General features: G+C 36.7%; 3 protein-coding genes across 4 annotated transcripts; 1 reads left to right on the plus strand and 2 right to left on the minus strand.

Annotated features, from left to right (window-relative positions):
- Window positions 1-3960: 3960 nt before the first annotated feature.
- Window positions 3961-6175, minus strand: LOC120249551 (bet1-like protein At4g14600). The gene is made up of 4 exons (XM_039258103.1): window positions 6031-6175; window positions 5788-5911; window positions 5045-5101; window positions 3961-4298 (listed from the first exon to the last, which is right to left on the minus strand). Exons 1-4 carry the CDS (start codon window positions 6069-6071, stop codon window positions 4137-4139), a joined length of 384 nt encoding a protein of 127 aa, XP_039114037.1. The 5' UTR covers window positions 6072-6175; the 3' UTR covers window positions 3961-4136.
- A 2371-nt stretch (window positions 6176-8546) lies between these two features.
- On the minus strand, window positions 8547-11593 carry LOC120249549 (GEM-like protein 1). 2 transcript variants are annotated; one of them, XM_039258101.1, is made up of 4 exons: window positions 11329-11588; window positions 11145-11246; window positions 9883-10154; window positions 8547-8961 (listed from the first exon to the last, which is right to left on the minus strand). In XM_039258101.1, the coding sequence occupies exons 1-4, from the start codon at window positions 11507-11509 to the stop codon at window positions 8782-8784; spliced, it is 735 nt and encodes a 244-aa protein (XP_039114035.1). In that variant the 5' UTR covers window positions 11510-11588; the 3' UTR covers window positions 8547-8781. The 2 variants fall into 2 exon arrangements, with proteins under 2 accessions (XP_039114035.1, XP_039114036.1); XM_039258102.1 differs by lacking the exon at window positions 8547-8961 and adding an exon at window positions 8989-9778 and having other exon boundaries at window positions 11329-11593.
- A 4362-nt stretch (window positions 11594-15955) lies between these two features.
- LOC120249548 (transport inhibitor response 1-like protein) lies at window positions 15956-18978 on the plus strand. The gene is made up of 3 exons (XM_039258100.1): window positions 15956-16622; window positions 16992-17502; window positions 17584-18978. The coding sequence occupies exons 1-3, from the start codon at window positions 16033-16035 to the stop codon at window positions 18337-18339; spliced, it is 1857 nt and encodes a 618-aa protein (XP_039114034.1). The 5' UTR covers window positions 15956-16032; the 3' UTR covers window positions 18340-18978.
- The last annotated feature ends 1548 nt before the right edge of the window (window positions 18979-20526 follow it).

The following is a 20526-nucleotide window of genomic DNA, read 5'->3' on the forward strand; positions in this document are numbered from 1 at the left end:
TATATCATAAATTAAGTTTTATAGTTAAAAATAGTTAAAATTTTTAAAATTATAATTATACGGATAAAATAATAAATAAAAATATTAAATATAATTTTTGTAAAAAATAAAAATACAGGACTATAAAATTGTGAGGGTGATGTTTGCTTGGTCGCTTATACCTAGAGCCGGGCCTTCCCACACCCACAGTACCAATGCAAATAAGTTAAGGCAATATTCGCTTTTTTATGTCTAGATTAATTATTCGTATAACCCTCAAAAAATTAAATTATATATTTATTACTATTATTATAATAAAAAATATTATTTAAAATTATAAATGATTACTATTTGTTTTGTCACTGGTCTTCAGAGGATTTCTCTTGTCGTTCACCTATAGTGAATTTCTGTTTCTTATTTTTTTTCCTTTTTGTCTTTTTTTTTGTGTTGATTTTTTCTTTATTTTTATATTGTTTAGTTATGTTCATATGTTATACTTCTAGTTTAATGCAAGTGGTTTATCACATTTTCCATCCTAAGATAACTCCTGGGTGTGGGGGTGTTGATATAATATCATACATAAAATGAGCTTGATTTTTTTAAAGATGTATATATGTTTTGATCATTTGACACTTAATAATATATCAGAGTAAAGAGGTAAACATGTAAAATAAATTTAATAAAATTTGAAAGGGTCCCATAACATTTGGTTTTATTCTGGCATATATACATAACGAGTAGAATTTCCAAGGATACACACACAAAGGTAAAAAAAAATAAATAAATAAATAAAATAATAAAAAATCTGACCCATTTACAGCATAATTTGTAATAAACTTCATCTACTCTACTTCGTACACTCGTTTAGAAGAATAAGCCAAATTATTTAATTAATGATCTTCAAAAAACAAGGAATTATATATCCAATTAAGCCACAAGGACCAGGAAGCACTCAGGAAGCCATTCAACATTAATTCAAATACTTAATTTGAAGTAAGTTTTTAAGTTTATGTACAAATATTTTGTAAGTACATTTAAGCTCAAATATTTTACTTTTAAATCTGATGTCAGACCACTATGTTAGTTCCGCTGATGTGGTTCAGAGAACATTCAAACACTCATAAAAAGCTCATACAAATCAAACAAGAAAGAGAGACACACAAGATTGGTAACCCAGTTCGGCGTCCACTCGCCTACGTATAGGGGATCGAACCCGGAGATAAATAATCCACTAAAAGAGGTGAAAATAGATGAGTACAAACACTTGTCACTCACTCTCATAACAATAAATATCACTACCCTCTCTAAATTGTTTAGTACTCACACACTCTCTTTCTCAAGAGACACACCCAATTTTAGAGAAAGGTAGCTTATATAGACGCCTCAACATCCCAAATATAATCCATATCTCTTTTAGAATCTCCACGACTACTAATTTAAAAAACTTCTAAAATTAGCTGTTGTAACTCCTGTTGTAACATGGATTACAACATGACCATGACTGCTGACTAAATTGAGTTCTGGTTACGTTGCAAACGACCTCAAGACCCATCAACCTCCCAGTCATGCTTAGTCTGAGTCGGTGCAACCCGATCTCCCGATCCCGACTACTAGCAACTAGCCTACCTCTTTAGTTCCTCACCACGCAGTCTCCTCGCAAGGGGCGCACGTCCTTTGTGCGTCTTCATGAAACTTACCAAACTTGATATTCAATTCACCCAAATTTGGTCTTCAAATCTTTCCAAGAAAGATCTTCAATCAATCATCTCAATCATGCCAACAATAGGCATATCTTAAAATCTTGCCTTTAATAGTCTTCAATCATCATCAAGGTTTATTCAAATCATACCATAAATAATCTTCAATCATATATATCATTGATAGTTATTTCTTCAATTAAGCTCCATCCATATTTACTCTTCAATCAAATCACCTAAATATAGTCTTGATGTGATATTGTGTTCAAGTTGTAATATATTGCAAAAAATAGCTCCACCAAAATTTTCAAGACATTTGCCTCCAAACCAAGACTTCTTGTGATGTCATCAAGCCTTGTCACGTTATAAAAGTTGCCATATCATTTTGACTTGGTATCAAATCATGAAAATAACATTGCAGTTGCACTAACACACTCATTGCAATTTGTTTCCAACGTCACTGAAAGTGAAACCGAAGATGAATAAGATACAATGCATTTGAAGGATAAAATCAAACGAAAACAACACATGCTAACAAATTTGGCAGCCTTTCTTCTTTCAACATGACCTCACCACCTTCATCATTCACGTCTTTATTTAAAAACTCTAGAACAAATTATTTTTAACCTCAAAATGAAAGTAAAATAGAAAAATAACATTACTAAATCAATGATAAAAAATAGCACAGAATTTTTTCCTCTGATGCACGTGATTTTTCTATTTTTTTAAAATAAAAAATAAAAAATAATACAGAATTTTTGAAGTTAACTATACTGCAATAAGTGAGGGACAATCCGATTAACGTCCATGCGGGGAAGTCAAAGTCTCGACATTTTTTCTAAAACATGATCAAATATTTGAATGTGTGTACATATTGTTTGTTTTTTAATAAAGAAAAAAAAAAACAAAAGGGATTTCTGAGTTTGAGCAATAATTTGTTAATCACCCAAACTTTATAAATCCATGCATGAAATAAAAAAAAACCCAAAAAACAGTAACACACACATTTATGTCTTCTTCTTCTTGTTCTTCTTGTTTATCACTTGAAACTAAAGAGCTAGAGTTGATGGAGAAGCTACTATATACATCAGCAAAAACTCCAAGTCCTCTTCAATGGCCACTATTACTACTACTTCTACTACTCTTTAACACAACTCTAATGCTCCTTGGCGCTGGTGGCCCTCTCTCTGCTGTTCCGTTTCTACTTTATCCACTGTGACAAACGGATATGGCTATCCAGTTTCCTCCAAGTAGCTGGATATGGCCACTCACTCTCCTCCCTCTTTTCATCTCCTACCTTCGCCATCTTCGCCGGCAAATGCAGCAGAACTAAACTCAAATTAGTATCACCAGTCCCTGTAACTTGTGCATTTCTTGGCTTGCTCTTCGGCGTTGATTCTTTTCTCTACGCCATTGGTTACTCTTACCTTCCGTTATCCACATCTTCATTGTTAAACTCCAGCCAACTTGCATTCATGGCAGTGTTTGGGGTGATGATTGTGAGGCAGAGAATGACGGCGTACATAGTAAATGCTGTGATTTTGTAGACGTTGGGAGCGGTGGTGTTGGGTCTAGAGAGAAGTGGAAGTGGTGTTCATGGTGATGGGATGGAGGAGAAGTAGGAGAGGTATTACGAAGGGTTGGTAATGAGTGTAGGGGCTGCGGCAATGATGATTTAGGCAGTGTAAAGGGAGGCAAAAGAATTTGAATCTGGAGAGATGAAATTCCAGATGATGTTGGTACTAGACGTAACATTCTGGCAGGCGCTTGACATTGGGCTGGTTCCGGTCACCATGTGATTTATTGATAATCGAGTCCTATTAGAATTCAAATCACATGTGAAAGACACATTTTATAAGAGTGTGAATAATAATTATGTACGAGAAATTCCAGTATTCACATCACCACTATCATTCTTAGCACTCTAGCTGCTCATCTTGATAAAAATAAATAAAAAAAAAAGGGGGCTGGTTGGGCTTGTATGCGGTGCCTCCTCACTTCTAGGAGCCATTTTGGCGTCTGTCCTGCTCCCTATCACAGAAATCTTGGCACTTATCTTCCTGAATGAAAAGTTCCACAGTGACGAGAGTTGACCTACCACTCTCCCTTTGGGGCCTTGCCTCTTACTTCTATGAAGAGATAAAGCACAAGAAGAAACTCAACCAAATGATCCTACTGGAGAACAATGATCAGCAGCAATCCCCGCTGCTCCTTCCTTGACATTTTAACGGGTCAAATCAAACTCTATCATTCATTCAAAAGTTCATAATGATAATAATTATATTATATATAAAAAAAAAACAGAGCCCTGTCTCCATTTATTATAGTAAAATGACTCACACAATGGATCAATCAGTAGCTTGGGTTCTGATCTACATACAATATACAGAGATTAAAGACAGATGTTCCTTTTTTTAGCACATGGAGTGATGGAATGTGGTTTTTTTTTATATTTGCTTTTCATCTTCGGGAGAATTTGGTCCAGAGATAGACGAGAAAGAAACAGAAGAGGGCGAAGAGGACCACATGAACAACGTGGTTTGAACCCTGCTGAATGATGCTCTTGTTCAACCTTCTCATGTTGTTCTTCACCCCTGCCTGAGCTTTGATGAGAGTCATTTGCTGTTTACAAATCATTAAAAACACAGAGTTAAGTATTGATTGTACAACATAGTTTTACCGTAAAGAAGCTAATGTCTCACTATGCTCATTAAAAAGCAATCTCAGGACTTGATAAGATACAGACTTATGAAAAGTGGGTAGTGCACGGTTGAGTTCCTGGTGATTCGATCTGGTAGAACTAATATGAAGAAGACAATAGCACAGATGAAAGAACTATAAACAGGCTGGCCTTTATTCTTCTAGCTTTCTCTTTTTAGCAAGATGGCATCCTATTTATTGAAGTTAGATAAAAAATTAAGATGTCATAAAATAACTATAGATCTTTGTTTTCCATGTTCACCAAGCAGGCAGTGTCAATACATGGTTCACACACACACACACACATAAGGAATAGGACAATGGGAAAGAGTCTCCTAAGAACATGATCCTAGACTGCTATATAATTCACAGCATCAGTTGTGAGTAAAAATAACTTCGTTGAGGATGTGGCAAATGGAATTGAGTTCCAGTGTCCATCAAAATACAAACCATGTTGATGTCAAATGCAGATTACATGAGAAACACTGAACATCTAATTTACCACAGTTGCTCAAGATTCAAACTGATCAAAACAAAAGGTGTTCGCAAATAAAAACATGGCACTTTTTCCTCATTAATATATAAACAAAATTGTGAATGAGAACAACAGTTTATCATCAAGAAATTTGAATGTAGATTTACAAAACCTACAATAGAAATTTGATTACCAATTGTGATATGAAGTCATTTTGATACTTTGCCTCTGTTTCTATCTCTTGAGCCACCTGTCAAACCAGAAAAATAAAAAACAAGCATTTTTAAGATACATCACCCAAAAAAAAAAAATTTTCAATAACAGTGGATACTGCTACAAACTAAGACTAAAAGAAGATCCAAATGTGATGTTTCCCAAAGCTTTATTCATTTTAAACTCTAATTTATCATTATTTTTCAGAAAACTTAATTTTTATCCCTATTTCCTAAAATAGATGATAAAAGCAACTCTCCCTCCCCTGTTCTCTAAAACAAAGAAATCAACAGAACTTGTGGTTCACGCATGACTAAACAAAAAAGATGAAAAATTACAACTAGAAAAAATTCAGGTTTCCCTTTCAATTTGTTTCTGATCGGAAATTTCCCCTTCACATCCTAATCTCTACAATTCAAATCACAAGCCCTAGAACAATTTAATTTCGGGATCCTCTTCACTCAAGGAGGGGAAAAAAAACAAGTCAACATAACGAAATTTACGAACTATATAACAAATCGATAAATTTGACAAATTGAAATCCAATTCAAGAAATCATGAGATCCCTTTTCCCCCTTTTCTTTTTTTCTCCCACAAAATCCATCAATTGTCCCACAGAACTCAAATTAAAACAATCAATACTAGCAAATGAACAGATAATCAGAATTAAAGTATAAAATTTTGAAGAAAAATAAAAAAATTTGGGGATGGAGAGGAATTAACTCCTTTCAATCGCCGGATCTTCTGGTGTAGACCCGATATCTCCTCGTCAAGGTCGCCGTGCATAGGATCGATCCGCAACTGGATCTCATCAGTCCCCGCCACCGGCCGCGCCGTCAGGCCCTCCCTAAATTCATAAAACCCCCAAACAAACGAACAGGATTACAGAATCGGGAAAAAATCGGAAAAAATCACCATAAAATAGATAAGAAGAAGAACACAAAGAAGCAGCAGAAGAAGAAGGACCTGGATCGAAGAGGGCCGGATCCATACAGCGGATGCGCCATTGATGATCGAGAGAGAGAACGCGCGCGAGAGAGGGAGAGAGAAAAGGGAAAGACGCGGAGATGATGGGGGTTGGTTTATTTTGATTGGGCCGAATACCTCTTGATGCCGCGGTTTGGTTTTTTTAAAAGTGGATAAATTCGATCACTTAGAAAAAGAAAGAGAACAGCCAACCACTAGATGTAGTACAAAGCCAATAGCCACGAGACACAAAACAAAACACGATCCAACCCGGAAAAAACAACACGACCTTTGGGTCAGAATCTCAGCCAAAAACAATCTCAAGACGATCTAACCAGTGACCTGGACCCTCGCCTCCTCGGCCATCATATCTCCACTGGCCTGCACTGAACGATGGTCCAAGAACTCCAGACACGATCTGGGAGTGGAAATGGAGTCTTCAAGTTTCTCTCTGCCGCCCTCAATCTCTTCCGATGGGCCTTCCATTGCCAATTTCTTCTTCACAGATTTCGGTGATTCAGCAACAAACCCTGCTTCCTCAATCCAAATGGTGGAAGGTTTCTTTTGCCACTCACTTGATCTAGTACCCTTTTTCTGGCCTGAGTGTATCGCAGCAGAACCTTCAATCAAACTCGGCTTAAGCTTCCTGAGATTTCTTTCAAAAACAGTTACCGAGTTTTCTGACTCAAATTTTGCATCAAGAGGGTCCATGTCCTTAGAATGCTTGCCAACTTTGATGTCCCTGTCCTCAGACCTACCCCTGGTGTAATCTGGGCTAAGGACCCAAATTCCTGCTAAGAACTTCCAAGAAAAGCCAATAGGCGGTGACATGATAGGCCTAGAAGCCAAAATACCAGCCACCATCTCAGAATCAACATCCATCAACGGCCCATCCGTTGATTTTTTCAATGAAAATTGAACATTTTTAACCAAATCCAGGTCCAGCCCAGTCTCACCAACTTTCTTCACATTTAAATGACCCACAACTTGGCCTAATGAATTTTGAATAACCCCTTGCTCCACATCAAGATCCGGCCCAAGCCCAACTCCTTTCTCCAGTTGTAATTGGCCAACATCTTGGGCCACTGGTTGTTGTAAAACTTCTTTGACCAAAACACTATCCGACCCATGCCCACCTCCTTTATCCAATATGTTATGTCCCACATCTTGGCCCACCTCACAAAGAAGCAAAGGGGCATCTATCCCCAAGGATTTCGCATGATTGAGCCCAACTGAATGAACGTGCCCTTCATTAGAACCTGGCCCAAAGCCCATTACTAGAGGATCAGAGAAATCCAGAAATTTCTCACGTGTCTCCTCCTTTAAAACTAAACTATTGCCACACGAATTATCCAAAACCACGCATCCCTTTAACCTAGGACTAGCCTCGGACTTCGCAACATGCTGCAATGTCAACTCACCACGTGTCTTATTTGTAGGTGCAAACGTCGATCGCACCATCCAGCGCTCGACAACGTGACGTCTCGGACACTTCACCCGAGAACCACCAACCATGTGCAACCATCGGTCCGACTCCGACGCCGTGACTGACCATCGGTCCGTTCATCTCTCTCCTTCGAGTGCTTCAGCGTCCGACCTCCGCCTGTGTGGGAGCGGCGCTCAACCACCACCGGCGGGACAATTTTTACATGCAGGGAGCTATGCTCAACCCTCGCGCCGATCTCTCCGGCAACCCGATCCGGTGCACGGTGGGAGCTACGCTCAACCTCCTCCCCCAACATCTCCGGTAAGCCAACTCTCCCAGCATCGAGGGCTTGGTCTCGGCAAGCACTCGCCTTCGAACTGCAAGCCACACATACAACATCCTCAACCACATATTTCCCCTTTAGCTCTTGAGGAATCTCGTGGGTGTAACGTTTGTTGATCCCCGAAGTTGGAGGCCGCTTGTCCTTCGTTACCCTGTTCGAAGGTAGCAAAATCCCCTGAACACTCCTGGCTTGGTTCACCCATTCCTCACCACTACTCGGGAAGGATAGAGGTTTGTAGACTGCTTCCCCATTTGCTGTAAACACTAGTCTTGTGTTCAAGGAAGCCTGTGGGGATAGCCCGTCATTCTCAACATCAAAGACGAGCTCATCAGTATCCAAATCATCATCTTCTTCGATGAAGCCAGGAGGGCCCTAGTCCTCCTCCTCCTCCTCCTCCATTTTTTGATTTTCTCTCTGTTTTTTTTTTAATTTTATTTGTTTTATTTATTAATTTATTTTTTAATTTCTAAAACTTATCGGTAGTCCTGAATTTTGAAAAGATATAGAATAAAAAACTTCTATATACTAATATTTATTTTTCATATTTTCAAAAAAATTAAAAAAAGTTTAATAAAAGATTAGTATTCAAAAAAAAAAACTACAGATGGTTATGTTTAGAAAATATACACATCTAGAAAAACAAACCCACTTTCTCATGCAGTATTCTTTGAGTATTAAGGCAAAAAGTAATTTATAGTTTAATAGATACTTTACAGCAATCCAAATCATGCAATTTAAGCAAGAGAATTTAGAAGTTCAATGTCTTTATTTGGCTTAAGACCAAGCAACAATTTACACCTAGTGTTCACCTGAATATACAGCACAAATTGAATCTGAAAACCAAACCCAAACACTATGAAATGTAAGCTGAAGAATGAATCCATCAATATAAGCATGACTTATAATCCAAGACCAAGTACTATATAACCACACGAATATATATTTTATGATATATTAAAGATCTGTGGAACGATATGAATTATCATGAGCTGCTAGCGCCTAGAGCTTCTTGAAGATTCTTCACAGCACTCTCATAGTTGACAAAACCCATGAACCAAAATTCATGGTTGTCAATGGAGACAATTTGTATGTATTTTTCTGCAGGGTTTACCTTGCTTGTAGTTGGAGTAGCTCCTCTTAGTTGTTGTAAAGGAACCACAACCTATTTGGATTGGCAAGGAGACAAATCATTAGAGAAATACAATGGTTAAATTGGTGTGCCTGAAAGAGTAAAAAAATCACTATTTGGAACCGTAGAATTTGAAGACTTAAAAATGATTAATTTCCACAGATGTCAACCAAGATCAGTTATCCCAGAAGAATTCTGTAGTGATCTTATTTCCAAACTATGGCAAAAACATGGTGATCACAACGCGTAGAAAATAATAAGGAAGACTTTTAGCATGGCGCTTCAACCTAATTAAAGATTCCTAGAAAACACTAGATCTAGCTCGACCATGGTATCAACTCATGCTTGCCTCAAGTTCAATGCCTATCTATGTAACACAGCCAAGAAAAATAAAAACCTTAATGCAAGATTAGAAACTGAAAATTGAATATGAATTCAATGCTCCAAACACAATATAAACATAAATAATACAGAAATTATAGGGAAAATGTCAGCACATGCATGCAATGTATTAAAATTTTCAATGTAGGTGATAACAGGTGAACAGAAACAATGAGACATAAGATACTCTGCTGCAGAAAGTTCACGATCTAGTATATTGCCTCAATGTCCAACTCGATCAAGGATGGCTTACTCAGAATATTAGGCATTATAGTTACGTAGAATAAATTATGCCAATCATATATCCAAATTAGATAAGTGAAATGACAGATCCACTGAATGGGTTGATTAGAAAACTGATGAATTTTACTTGATTTAAGCTTAAGCTCAATCACCTTGACCATACATACCATTACCCCCACCCGTGAGACAGGATAACTTCCCCAATAAGTTTGACGCAATAGTTAATCTAGGCATAACAGCAACCAAATGATAGTCACAAAACAACAGGGAAAAAGTTAAGTGTCTTTTGGCATGCAGTTTGCCAGGAAGAAACAAATAAGAAATACAAACCTTATAGTAACTCCATTCAGTTTGATCCCCCACTTTGTATGAAAGAGGACTGTCACTGCAGAATGCAAGTTTAGCTGTTGAGAGATATAAAGTTCCCATAACAGGACCAGCAGATGTTGATAAATAGCAGGCATATGCCTTTTTAAGTTGCTCTTCAGGAAGTGTCTCAAAAGCTTGGCGAAATATCTTCTCATAACCGCCTTCAGCTATGACTTTGGTTCCCTGAGTGATCCTTCCCATGGCAGCATCAGCAACACTGGGTCCAGTTTTCACTGAATAAAGAGTGAAGTTAGAAAAACTCTTACCGTGTGGCTTAGGATGAAAGTGAAGATCTAGCAGAACACACAAAAAGGCATTTACATAGTGTGAAGCCAGTAAAACAAAACGTTAAAAACTAATACTGTTTAGACAGACAGACGCAAGGTTATACAAAGTTATGTATAGCTTTACAAAGAGTGAAAACTCTAGGAAGGTGAATATGACCGTTGACCTTAAACTGAACTTATGGTCACCATCAAAGTTCATTAGATTAATAGACAACTGTAAGAAAATGCACCAGGATGAGTTGAATATAAAACAGCACTAAGTTTTCCTTTGTTTCAATTTCCTTCTAACACTTCCCTGATTTATGAACAATCATACAGGTAATTCATGAATAGGAAAAAAGTAAAATAAAATCAAAACAGAAAAAACAACTCATTTCAGATCATAGATAAAAATAGCTTCCAGAAGTCCACAATTTGCTGACAGATAACATGAACAATCATAAACTTAATCCCAAAACCACAAGTGCCAGACAAGAAATAGAATGGCATAGTAAGGGATAGTGAAAATAAGAAGTTTTCAAAACTATGCAAACACATTCAATTTCATATTCTGAAGGTAATGATACTCCATCCAACTTTCTATCAACCATTCAAACATATACATGTGAGCTTTGAACATTCCTAACATTCCAACAAGTCAACTCCACCCTGAACTATCTCAAGAAACGAACATTTTTATTCAGTAAAAGCATCGTTAAACACTCGAATTCCTTCAGAGCAAAATGAAAATAGAATCCCTATGCTTCCTTCAAATACCCATGCTTATGGATTTGCAGCAGAACATCAAATTAAATAAATTCAAGTTGAACAAGAAATAAAACAATTACGGATTTGCAGCAGAACATCAAATTAAATAAATTCAAGTCGAACAAGAAACAAAACAAAAATAAAAAAATAAATAGAAAGATCAGAGATTTAAAGCAAAGTTGAACTCACAGTGCTGCCAAACATCACCAGCGAAACCCTCGGCCTTTTTCGTGGCATCTCCAACCTTCTTCCCCCACCTCCCAAGCACATCCTTCACGGAATCCACCGCATCTAATCCAGACCAAGAACACATCAAAACGATAAACCCAAAAACCAAAGATCAAAACTGAAGGAAATCACGAATTGGGCGTACTCTTGGAGGCGGGAACGGGGGCTGAGGAGACGTAGGGATTGGAGTCCGGCGGAGGCATCGAGGTAGCGGGAGGCGGAGGGGGCTCAAGGTCTTTGGCGTCAAGCTTCGGGTATGGCGCGTACTCCGACGAGTGCTCGCCGGCGCCAGCGTCAGCGTCGGGCTTCTTTGGAGCTTCTTCCATGGAGTTCCTTGGAGTGAATGGATTGCTTAACGCGGTCCTCTATTGAATGTTGAAACCCGTATTGACCTGACGAAATACATGAAGGACTTGTTTGGATTAACTGTTTTTTTTTTAAAAAAAAAACGTACTCGTTTTGTTTTTAAATTGAGTAAAAGTGATTTTTGAGAAAAAAAAAATTGTATGCACTTTTTTTATATTTTGTGTTTGTATTAGATTCTCTGTAAATACAGAAGATGTAAAAAAATAAAGTCTAAAAACCAGCTTTTTTCGAGTTGCTCATGACTAGCTTTTTGAAAAAAAGCTCATTTTTTTCGACTTTTTTTATGAAAACTACAAACTTTTTTTGTCGAAAGAAGTCTTAACTTATAACAAAATACTTCGTTTTTAAAATCGATCCGAAAAAGTCTCATAGCTACATGCTATGATAAAATATCAAAGTTTTTATTCCAGTTTTTTTCATTTTCCGAGATTTAGCCTTTTATATAAAATCAGCTCTTTTGGTCATCATATTTACATATTTTTATTTTTTCATGGACCAACCCATCAATTTGAGAGATAAAAAAAAATAAAAATATACAAATACGATAACAAAAAAAATATGAAGATCAAAATAATAGATTTTATATTAGAGGGACTAAAAAGATGGAAAACACAAAATAAAGAGACCATACATAATTAATATTTATTATTAGTAAAAAGTTACAATAATGTTTTTAATTAATATTAAATAATCATAAGATCATTTTTCATATAAAAATTATAACCTAATCAAATATTTATTTAGTTCAAATAATGCAATATATATATAAAACAAAATTTATTTAATATATTTTGATTAATGGGAACAAATCTTTTGGAAATGAACTAGAACCCGAATCTTAAAGTTATGGTTCAGTTCTAATTATAAAATTTATAAAAACCAGAACCACTAATTTGAAACTAACTGAATATGAGGTAACAGAGGTAACAGCTACGTTGGTACGATGTTTATCCAGTTTTTGTTATTTATTTTTTTATTCAAGAATCAAAATTTAAAAATCCTGAGTGTTAGTGGTATGCTCTATAGGGGTGGACATGGGCCGGGCGACCCATGGACTAACCCCATCCCAACCCAAAAAATACAAGGCCTGGGTTTAGAAAGTTGGCCCAAAGAGTTGGGTTGGGCTCAAATATTTTGGCCCGATTGAATTTCGAGCTAGGTTTGGGTCAGATGAATTTTAACCCGACCCAACCCGGCCTAACCCGAATAAATAAATAATATATATAATTATATATATGAGGACCAATCTTATATGGACGTCCATAGATAAGAAATCTATGGATGTTCATTATCAACCGTTGGATTTCGATCCAACGGCTACATTGATAAACAGTAATTGCTACCGTAATATATACAGTAATTACTGTTCGAAACATTATAATAAATAATAATACTGTTCATCAATGTCAGTCGTTGGATTTTGATCCAACGGCTGATAATTGGACGCCCATAGAAGATGTAAATTCTATATATAATAGGTTTGAAATAAGTCAAAATTAGACAACTTTTTAGCCTCTGATTTATATAGAATTTATTGATAATATATATAATATATTATTGATAATATTTATTGATAATATTACTACTTATCTATATAGAATTTGTTTGAACTATGTATAATACTTGTGTTGTATTTTTTTACTTGTTTGAAAAAAATTTAGGGGTTGTAGTAGCAGTTTTATTTAGTTATTTCAACTATTTTAAAAAAAATTATTTATTTTTTGGGTTGGGTTGGGTTGGGCCTAATGTTAATCAAATGGGTCGAGTTTGAACCAAGATAATTTAGCACAAACATGGCCCGGCCCAGCCCAACCCAAATATATGAGTTGTATTTTTGAGTCTAGCCCAGCCTAGACCTGACACAGCCTGGCCCATGTCCACCCCTAATGCCCTATGGGTTTGTCTTATTGGCTCTCTCTTTCATCGCTACTTGAAAAATTTAAAGACTTTTATCATATTTCAGTTTGATTTGTACATTATATTTTTCATGTTTGTTGATATTAATTTTGTTTTATTTAACAAAACTATAATTAATTTATTTTATTAAAAAAATAAAATTTATATTCTTTTTATTTTTCTAATTTAAATAAGATATTTCAACACATTTTTTATTATTGAAACTTCAACCACCAATTTGAGAAAAAAATCAAACTTTAATTAACTACTAATCTGCATCTCATTTCTGTTTTGTAATTTTGTTTGGCTGTTTGTGTTGTTTGTTTGTTATTTGTTGTTCTTGTTTTCCTAATAAATTCATGGTTAATCTACTTTAATATAAATAAAAAATAAAAAAAAAATTAACCTGCATCTCATCTTCAAGCAAGAACGGTAGAAAAGGGTAGGTGAAAAACACCATTGCCTCACAACTGACTCTTGGCTTTGTTCTTGCACCATCAGAACTTCCAAGTCTCTTACCTGCTGAACAATAGCCCTCTTCCTAAATGGCACAATTCAATCAATCAATCCATTAATAATAATAATAATAATAAACCATTCCATTCCAGTTGTTGTGTTCATTTGATAAAAAATAAATCGAGTCCAGAAACACAAAAGGAAAATGTTTGATCGTATTAAAAGTGATTTTTTATATTTCAAAAAGGAAAGTTTTTACTATTTTACAATCAAGAGCTAAATCATTTCTGTAATATTTTATTCATGATTTATTGAAAATGAAATGTTCTTTTTTTTTTTTACTTACTTTTCACATAATTTTTTAATGTAATTTACTTGAAACATCAATTGATGGCGAAGTTCATGGCCGTAACATCTCAAATATGATGCCATCTGCATTTAAATAATAAGAAATTCTAATTCTCTTCAACCAAACAAAACTATAATATTTTATGAAAAACAAATAATTTTATATTAATGGAAGCAAAACATACAAAACCTCATTACATAATAAAGCAAAATTCCTCTGGAAACCAACCAGGAGCCCATTTATATATATACACACACACACATGCACACCCATCTTTTCATCCAACTCTTTTTAATTAGAAGCTAAATATGAGAAATAGTTAAGCTTAAGATTCCCAAGTTCCATCCACTATCAACGAGGGATAAAACAGTCTAACAAAAGACAAAAAAAGAGAAATTAGTAAGAAATTAAACTACAATAAATTCAAAATATTTAAGTTTTAACTAAAAAAACAAGTCAAAGCCAATATTGGTATAGCTTAATCTATAATATTACTTGCACAACCTCATAAAATAAGTATCAAAGTACAGATAAATACGATGGTGCATTATTTATGATAACTTAATAATACGTGTACCAGGAGAAAAATGGCATTCTCTCCATAGTACTGTAAATAATAATGTTGATTTAGATATTTCATTTTAAGTTTATTATTCATCATTTTCATAACATTTTAAAATAGCGGTTGTTTGTCATTAAAAAAAACATTAAGGTTGTGTTTGATTGCCATTTTTTTTAATGGAAAAATTTTTTACGGGCCATTTTTGTTTGCAAAAATTTTTCGTGAAAGTTCTTTCCACAAACTCTATCACATGACCCTATTTTCCCTCAAATAAATGGAAAAATTTTCCTGTCTCCCCCCTGGGAAAAGTTTTCTTGGGAAAATGTAAGAACTATGTGAAAAAATAACATGCGATCGAAATGTTTAAAATCATTTTTCTTTTAAAAATTTTAAAGAAAAGTTTTTCCTTTCTTTTAATTTTTTTTAAAAAATAAATTATATAACTTGATAATATTTTAAATAAATTTATCTAAATCAGTGAACAAATCCCGCGGCGTTTTGATGGAAAGATTAAATTTCACATAGCGTTGTTTATAAATAACTTTTCTTTTAAAAATTTAAAAGAAAAGTTTTTCATTTTTCTTTTATTTTTTTTAAAAAATAAATTATATAACTTGATAATATTTTAAATAAATTTATCCATATTAGTAAACAGATTCACGGCGTAGTGTTGTTTATAATTTTAATAATTTCTAAAAAATTCCTCCATGGAAAAATGTGATTTTTTTTAGAAAAAATTGATGCAATTAAACAACAAATGAGGTTTTTTCCAAAGAAAACAAGAGCAATCAAACAACAAAATCAAAATTTTTCATATAATTTTTTTGAATTTTTAGTTAGATTATAATGCCAATCAAACGACTATTTTTCATTTTCCATGGGAAAATATTTCATAGAAAAATTATTTTTCATTTATTTTCAATATTGTCAATCAAACACAGCCTAAATTAGAATAGTAGAATCGTGGATTTACATTTTTCTTAGTATTTTTATTTATTATAAAATGATAAATTTTTATTGAAATAAAAAAAATTATATAGTTTTCCTCGAAAATATATAATAATAATAATAATAATAATAATTCACAATGGACACCAGGTGGTGTGTGTGTATATAATATATATAAATATAACCAATGCCGGTCATCATCATCATCCTTCATCACTCCAACAAGAATTCCTCAAATTACAAATCTATCCCCATCTTCGCATCTTCTTCTCATGAGAGAGGAACGCTCATCCTCCGAGATCATGTCCGGCGACGACGACGACGACGACGACGATCACGGCAACTCCATGGATCTAACCGTCGGCGATAAGACTTGTGTTGCTCTTCCCTCCGATCTCCCTCCCCCTTTCTCTGACCAGGTCCTTGAGAACGTCCTTGAGAACGTGCTCCAGTTCCTCACCACCCGCCATGATCGCAACGCCGCTTCTCTTGTCTGTAGGTCCTGGTACCACGCCGAGGCGCGGACCCGCCGGGAGCTCTTCATCGGAAACTGCTATGCTGTTGACCCAGCTCGCGCCGTCGCCCGGTTCCCTGGAATCCGGGCGGTGGCGCTCAAGGGGAAGCCTAGATTTGCTGATTTTGGCCTTTTGCCGCAGGGTTGGGGCGGGAGGTTCACCCCTTGGGCCAAGGCCTTCTGCTCCTCCTACTCCTCGGTTGAAAAGCTTCATCTTAAGCGAATGACGGTGGTTGATCAGGATCTCTTTGTCATCTCCCGCTATCTGCCTTCCTTCCGCGAGCTCACACTCTTCTGCTGCGATGGCTTCGGCACTGGTGGCCTTGCGTATGTCGCGGAGAACTGCAGGTGCTTGTTTATTCTGATATAACCCTAATTCCTGTTGATCTACCATCGTTCCGCAGCAGGGGATTGATTTAGCTATTTCACGCTTGCCAACCCTACTTCAGTAATTAGTGATTTGAGTTGTTTCATTTCCGATTTGGTTTTCTTAGTGAAAGATCGTTGTTTTTGGGTGATCTTATGGATTTTTCGTCTAAGCTTATCTTCGTGCTCAAAACCTGATTAGATGTTTTGTAGAATTGCTGCATTGAGTGGCTTCCCACATTCAAATTAATGTTTTGGACTTGGTTTAGATTTTTCAAAGTCAGTGATGAAGATTTGGGAATTAATAGTGCTGTGCTTGAGCTGAGAATTTGATGCATTTGATGGATTCAGGCGCCTCCGTGTGCTGGATCTGATAGAGAACGATATGGAGGATGACGAAGATGATGATGATGTGGACTGGATCTCAAAGTTCCCGGAGACTAAGACCTGCCTGGAATCTCTAGTGTTTGATTGTGTGCGTTGCCCTGTGAACTTTGAAGCGTTGGAGGCACTTGTTGCCCGATCCCCAGCCCTTCTCCGTTTGCGAGTGAATCAGCATGTCTCTTTGGGGCAGCTCCAGCGGCTCATGGTGCGTGCTCCACAGCTCACTCACCTTGGCACTGGTTCATTCCGGTTTGCTCAGGCTGCGAATGAGCAGGTGGTTGATTTGAACCCAGCATTTGTCACTGCTTCGAGGTCTTTGGTCTGCCTCTCAGGCTTCCGTGGGCTCGCGCCAGAGCATCTTCCTGCTATTCTACCAGCTTGCCCGAACCTCACCTCCCTCAACTTCAGTTATGCTGAGATCACAACTGAGCAGCTCCGCCCAATCATTGTCCACTGCCACAATCTACAAAACTTCTGGGTAATCTTTGCTTCCAAATATTGTAAATTATGATACTTATCCGTGTTGAAACTGAATTTTTTTGTGTTATTTTCTTTATAGGTTCTTGATACTGTTGGGGATGAAGGGCTTCAACTAGTAGCAGCAACATGCAAGGATCTTCGAGAGCTTAGAGTGTTCCCTTTCTATGCAAGGGAGGACTCTGAGGGCTCTGTTTCAGATGTTGGGCTGCAGGCAATCTCTGAGGGCTGCCCGAAGCTCCGGTCGATCCTATACTTTTGCCAAAGAATGACTAATGCTGCGGTTGTGTCCATGTCCAAGAACTGCCCGGAGCTTGTGGTGTTTCGTCTCTGCATCATGGACCGCCACCGACCTGATCACCGCACGAGGGACGCCATGGATGATGGCTTTGGGGCCATTGTGATGAACTGCAAGAAGCTCACTAGGCTTGCTGTGTCTGGTTTGCTTACTGACAAGGCCTTTCGGTACATTGGCAAATACGGAAAGTCTGTGAGGACGCTGTCTGTTGCGTTTGCTGGGGATAGTGATTTGGGTCTTAGGTATGTCCTTGAAGGTTGCCCAAAATTGCAGAAGCTCGAGATCAGGGACAGCCCTTTCGGAGACTTGGGTCTAATCTCTGGCATTCAGCATTACTACAACATGAGATTCCTTTGGATGTCTGCATGCAAACTTTCTTTGAGGGGTTGCCAGGATGTGGCTCGGACATTACCCCATTTGGTGGTGGAGGTGATCAGGGAGAGGCCTGACGAAGATGTACAGAATGTTGAGAGGCTATACCTTTACCGGTCTCTTGCCGGGCCGAGGACTGACGCACCGCCATTTGTGGAAATCTTGTAGTGTCTGCTTCTTTATTGCTATTTGCTGAAGAAGGATTCTGCCATCACCCTCTTGCTTGGCCTGGGAGAGAGTTCATCTCGTATTCAATCCATCACTGCCTGCAAGAATTGTGAACTTGGTGGCAAGTTTTCATAACCCACTGTAGACTTATCTTGTTCCGCCTCATTAGATGAGACAGTTCCAGTTGTATCTTTTAGCCCTTTCTGATTTGGTAATTTTATTTCTTGTGTTTGGGCTGTTGGAATTGGGACATCAACAATTCTATGGAGGAGAGGGTGCAATTCTGGAGATGATGTCATTAAGTGATATTGTTCTATCAGTATGTTGCTATTAATACTTTCATTCTCAAGAAGCCGATAAACTTCATCAATAGTTCTCACCTTCTCTCATTCTCAGCAAAGATCCATGGTTTCCCATCTGTGGCTGACACCAAACTAAAAGGTGAAACTTTGGAACTTTCCACTCTCTTGTAGGAGGTTTTCAAGTTTTCTATGTAATCTCAGCAATCTTTACTTCATATTCTGCGTCTCAGTTTCATTTCCTTCAGGTTCTACGATTGTTAGCTTCGAACATATCAGATGCCTGAAAAACAAATAATTGTTGTAAGGATTGATGTTTATAATTGTTTCATTTCCTTCAGTTTCATTGTGGTGATTAGGCCTACTAACTAGTTTGATTATAGAGACCTCAACTCACTTGTAGCTTTAGGTATCATTACAATGAATGACCTATGACCTCCATTGGGGAAGTCAACACGAGTTGAGTTTCAACCAGGATGAATTACTATATTGATGGTACAGTCCATTTCATCAGATTAGTGCAACTTTCCTTACTGTGGGCCATGAATTAGTTTGTCTGAATAGGCTACGCCTTGAACCACATCAATCATCCCTGGCCCATGAAAGCTCCTAATGGACCTCCTGACTCCATTGATATCAACTTCAACTCACACCACAACCTTTTGTTTTGCCCTAGATTTCCGACCTCAGTGATATCTTTCCCATCATGATTTGGTACAATGGTGATTTGTACACTTTGGTTGGCAATTTAGTACGAGTTTGTTTGCTTGCGTTGATAGGCCGCATTAGCAAAGGTCTGTTAGATTTCTTGGAATTATTTCCATTTCTCTCTTAAGGTTTCATACTCAATGCAGTGTTCTTAAGGCAAAGAAATACAAAATTTACATAGAAAAAGCTATGATCTTTATGAGGATGTGATGGAGAGCCTGTTCTCATATCTATCAATCTCCAATATTTTTCGCTAATTAAGGACTTACGGTTTAAGGAACCAGCATCATAGCTTTCCCTTGTTAAGATTGCCCACTCTAGAGCCAATCTCTTAATGTCATTCACCTAAAGCAAGGAAAATGACTGGTTTATTTCAATATCATGAACTTGGAATCAATCAGATCAGATCCATGAATCAATTCACCACTTGAATTATTTGAAGCTGAGGTCTGAAGCTTTTGGGTGGACCAACTTGTCACACTATCTGGAATGGTACGCAATGTATCTGGTGCTTTGCTAAAGGAGAAGTGGGAAGGAAGAGGGAACTTTTTTGGTGTCATTTGTTCTTCAATAAAATTCTCTTGCTCGCTGCTGCTGTTGCTGCTGCCTTCTAATCAAAAGCTCCGGGTAAAGTGAAAGGAAACTTAATTACAAGGTACACATACTATACTTGCACTTTGATGATGCTCAGAAACACCAATGTGTGTGCGCGCTTGTGCGTCTGTGTATGTGAGTGTGTGTGTACCAACCGTTGGAAATAGGAAAACAACCATTATGACTCTGAACAACTTATGCTTGTGCTCTGAACTGGTCAGCTTCACTTTTTATTTTACTTATTTATCTGAAGGGTTTGGGTGCACAGAAGAGAATGAAAAATTTTTCCTTTTCTTTTTTTATTAACTAATTACTTGTTACACTAGTCGCCACCACTCTTTTTCTTTTTTTTAATAAATTATCTTGTATTTGATAATGTTCTCTGCTCAGAATACATGATATCTGTAGTACATGGAACAAAATGTTCATGGTTGGTGGCTTGTCTGCTTTATGATTTGGTTCTCATCTAGTGAATCATCTACTATTCATTCTTGAGCTCTATAACAAGAGCTCTCTAGAATGGTTCTTCATCATCCTTGAGAGGGACATGTGACCTACTCTTTGTTTTTTTTCTCACTATGATTTA

The sequence above is a fragment of the Dioscorea cayenensis genome, chromosome 19 (assembly GCF_009730915.1).
Source record: "Dioscorea cayenensis subsp. rotundata cultivar TDr96_F1 chromosome 19, TDr96_F1_v2_PseudoChromosome.rev07_lg8_w22 25.fasta, whole genome shotgun sequence".
Lineage (NCBI taxonomy): Eukaryota > Viridiplantae > Streptophyta > Magnoliopsida > Dioscoreales > Dioscoreaceae > Dioscorea > Dioscorea cayenensis.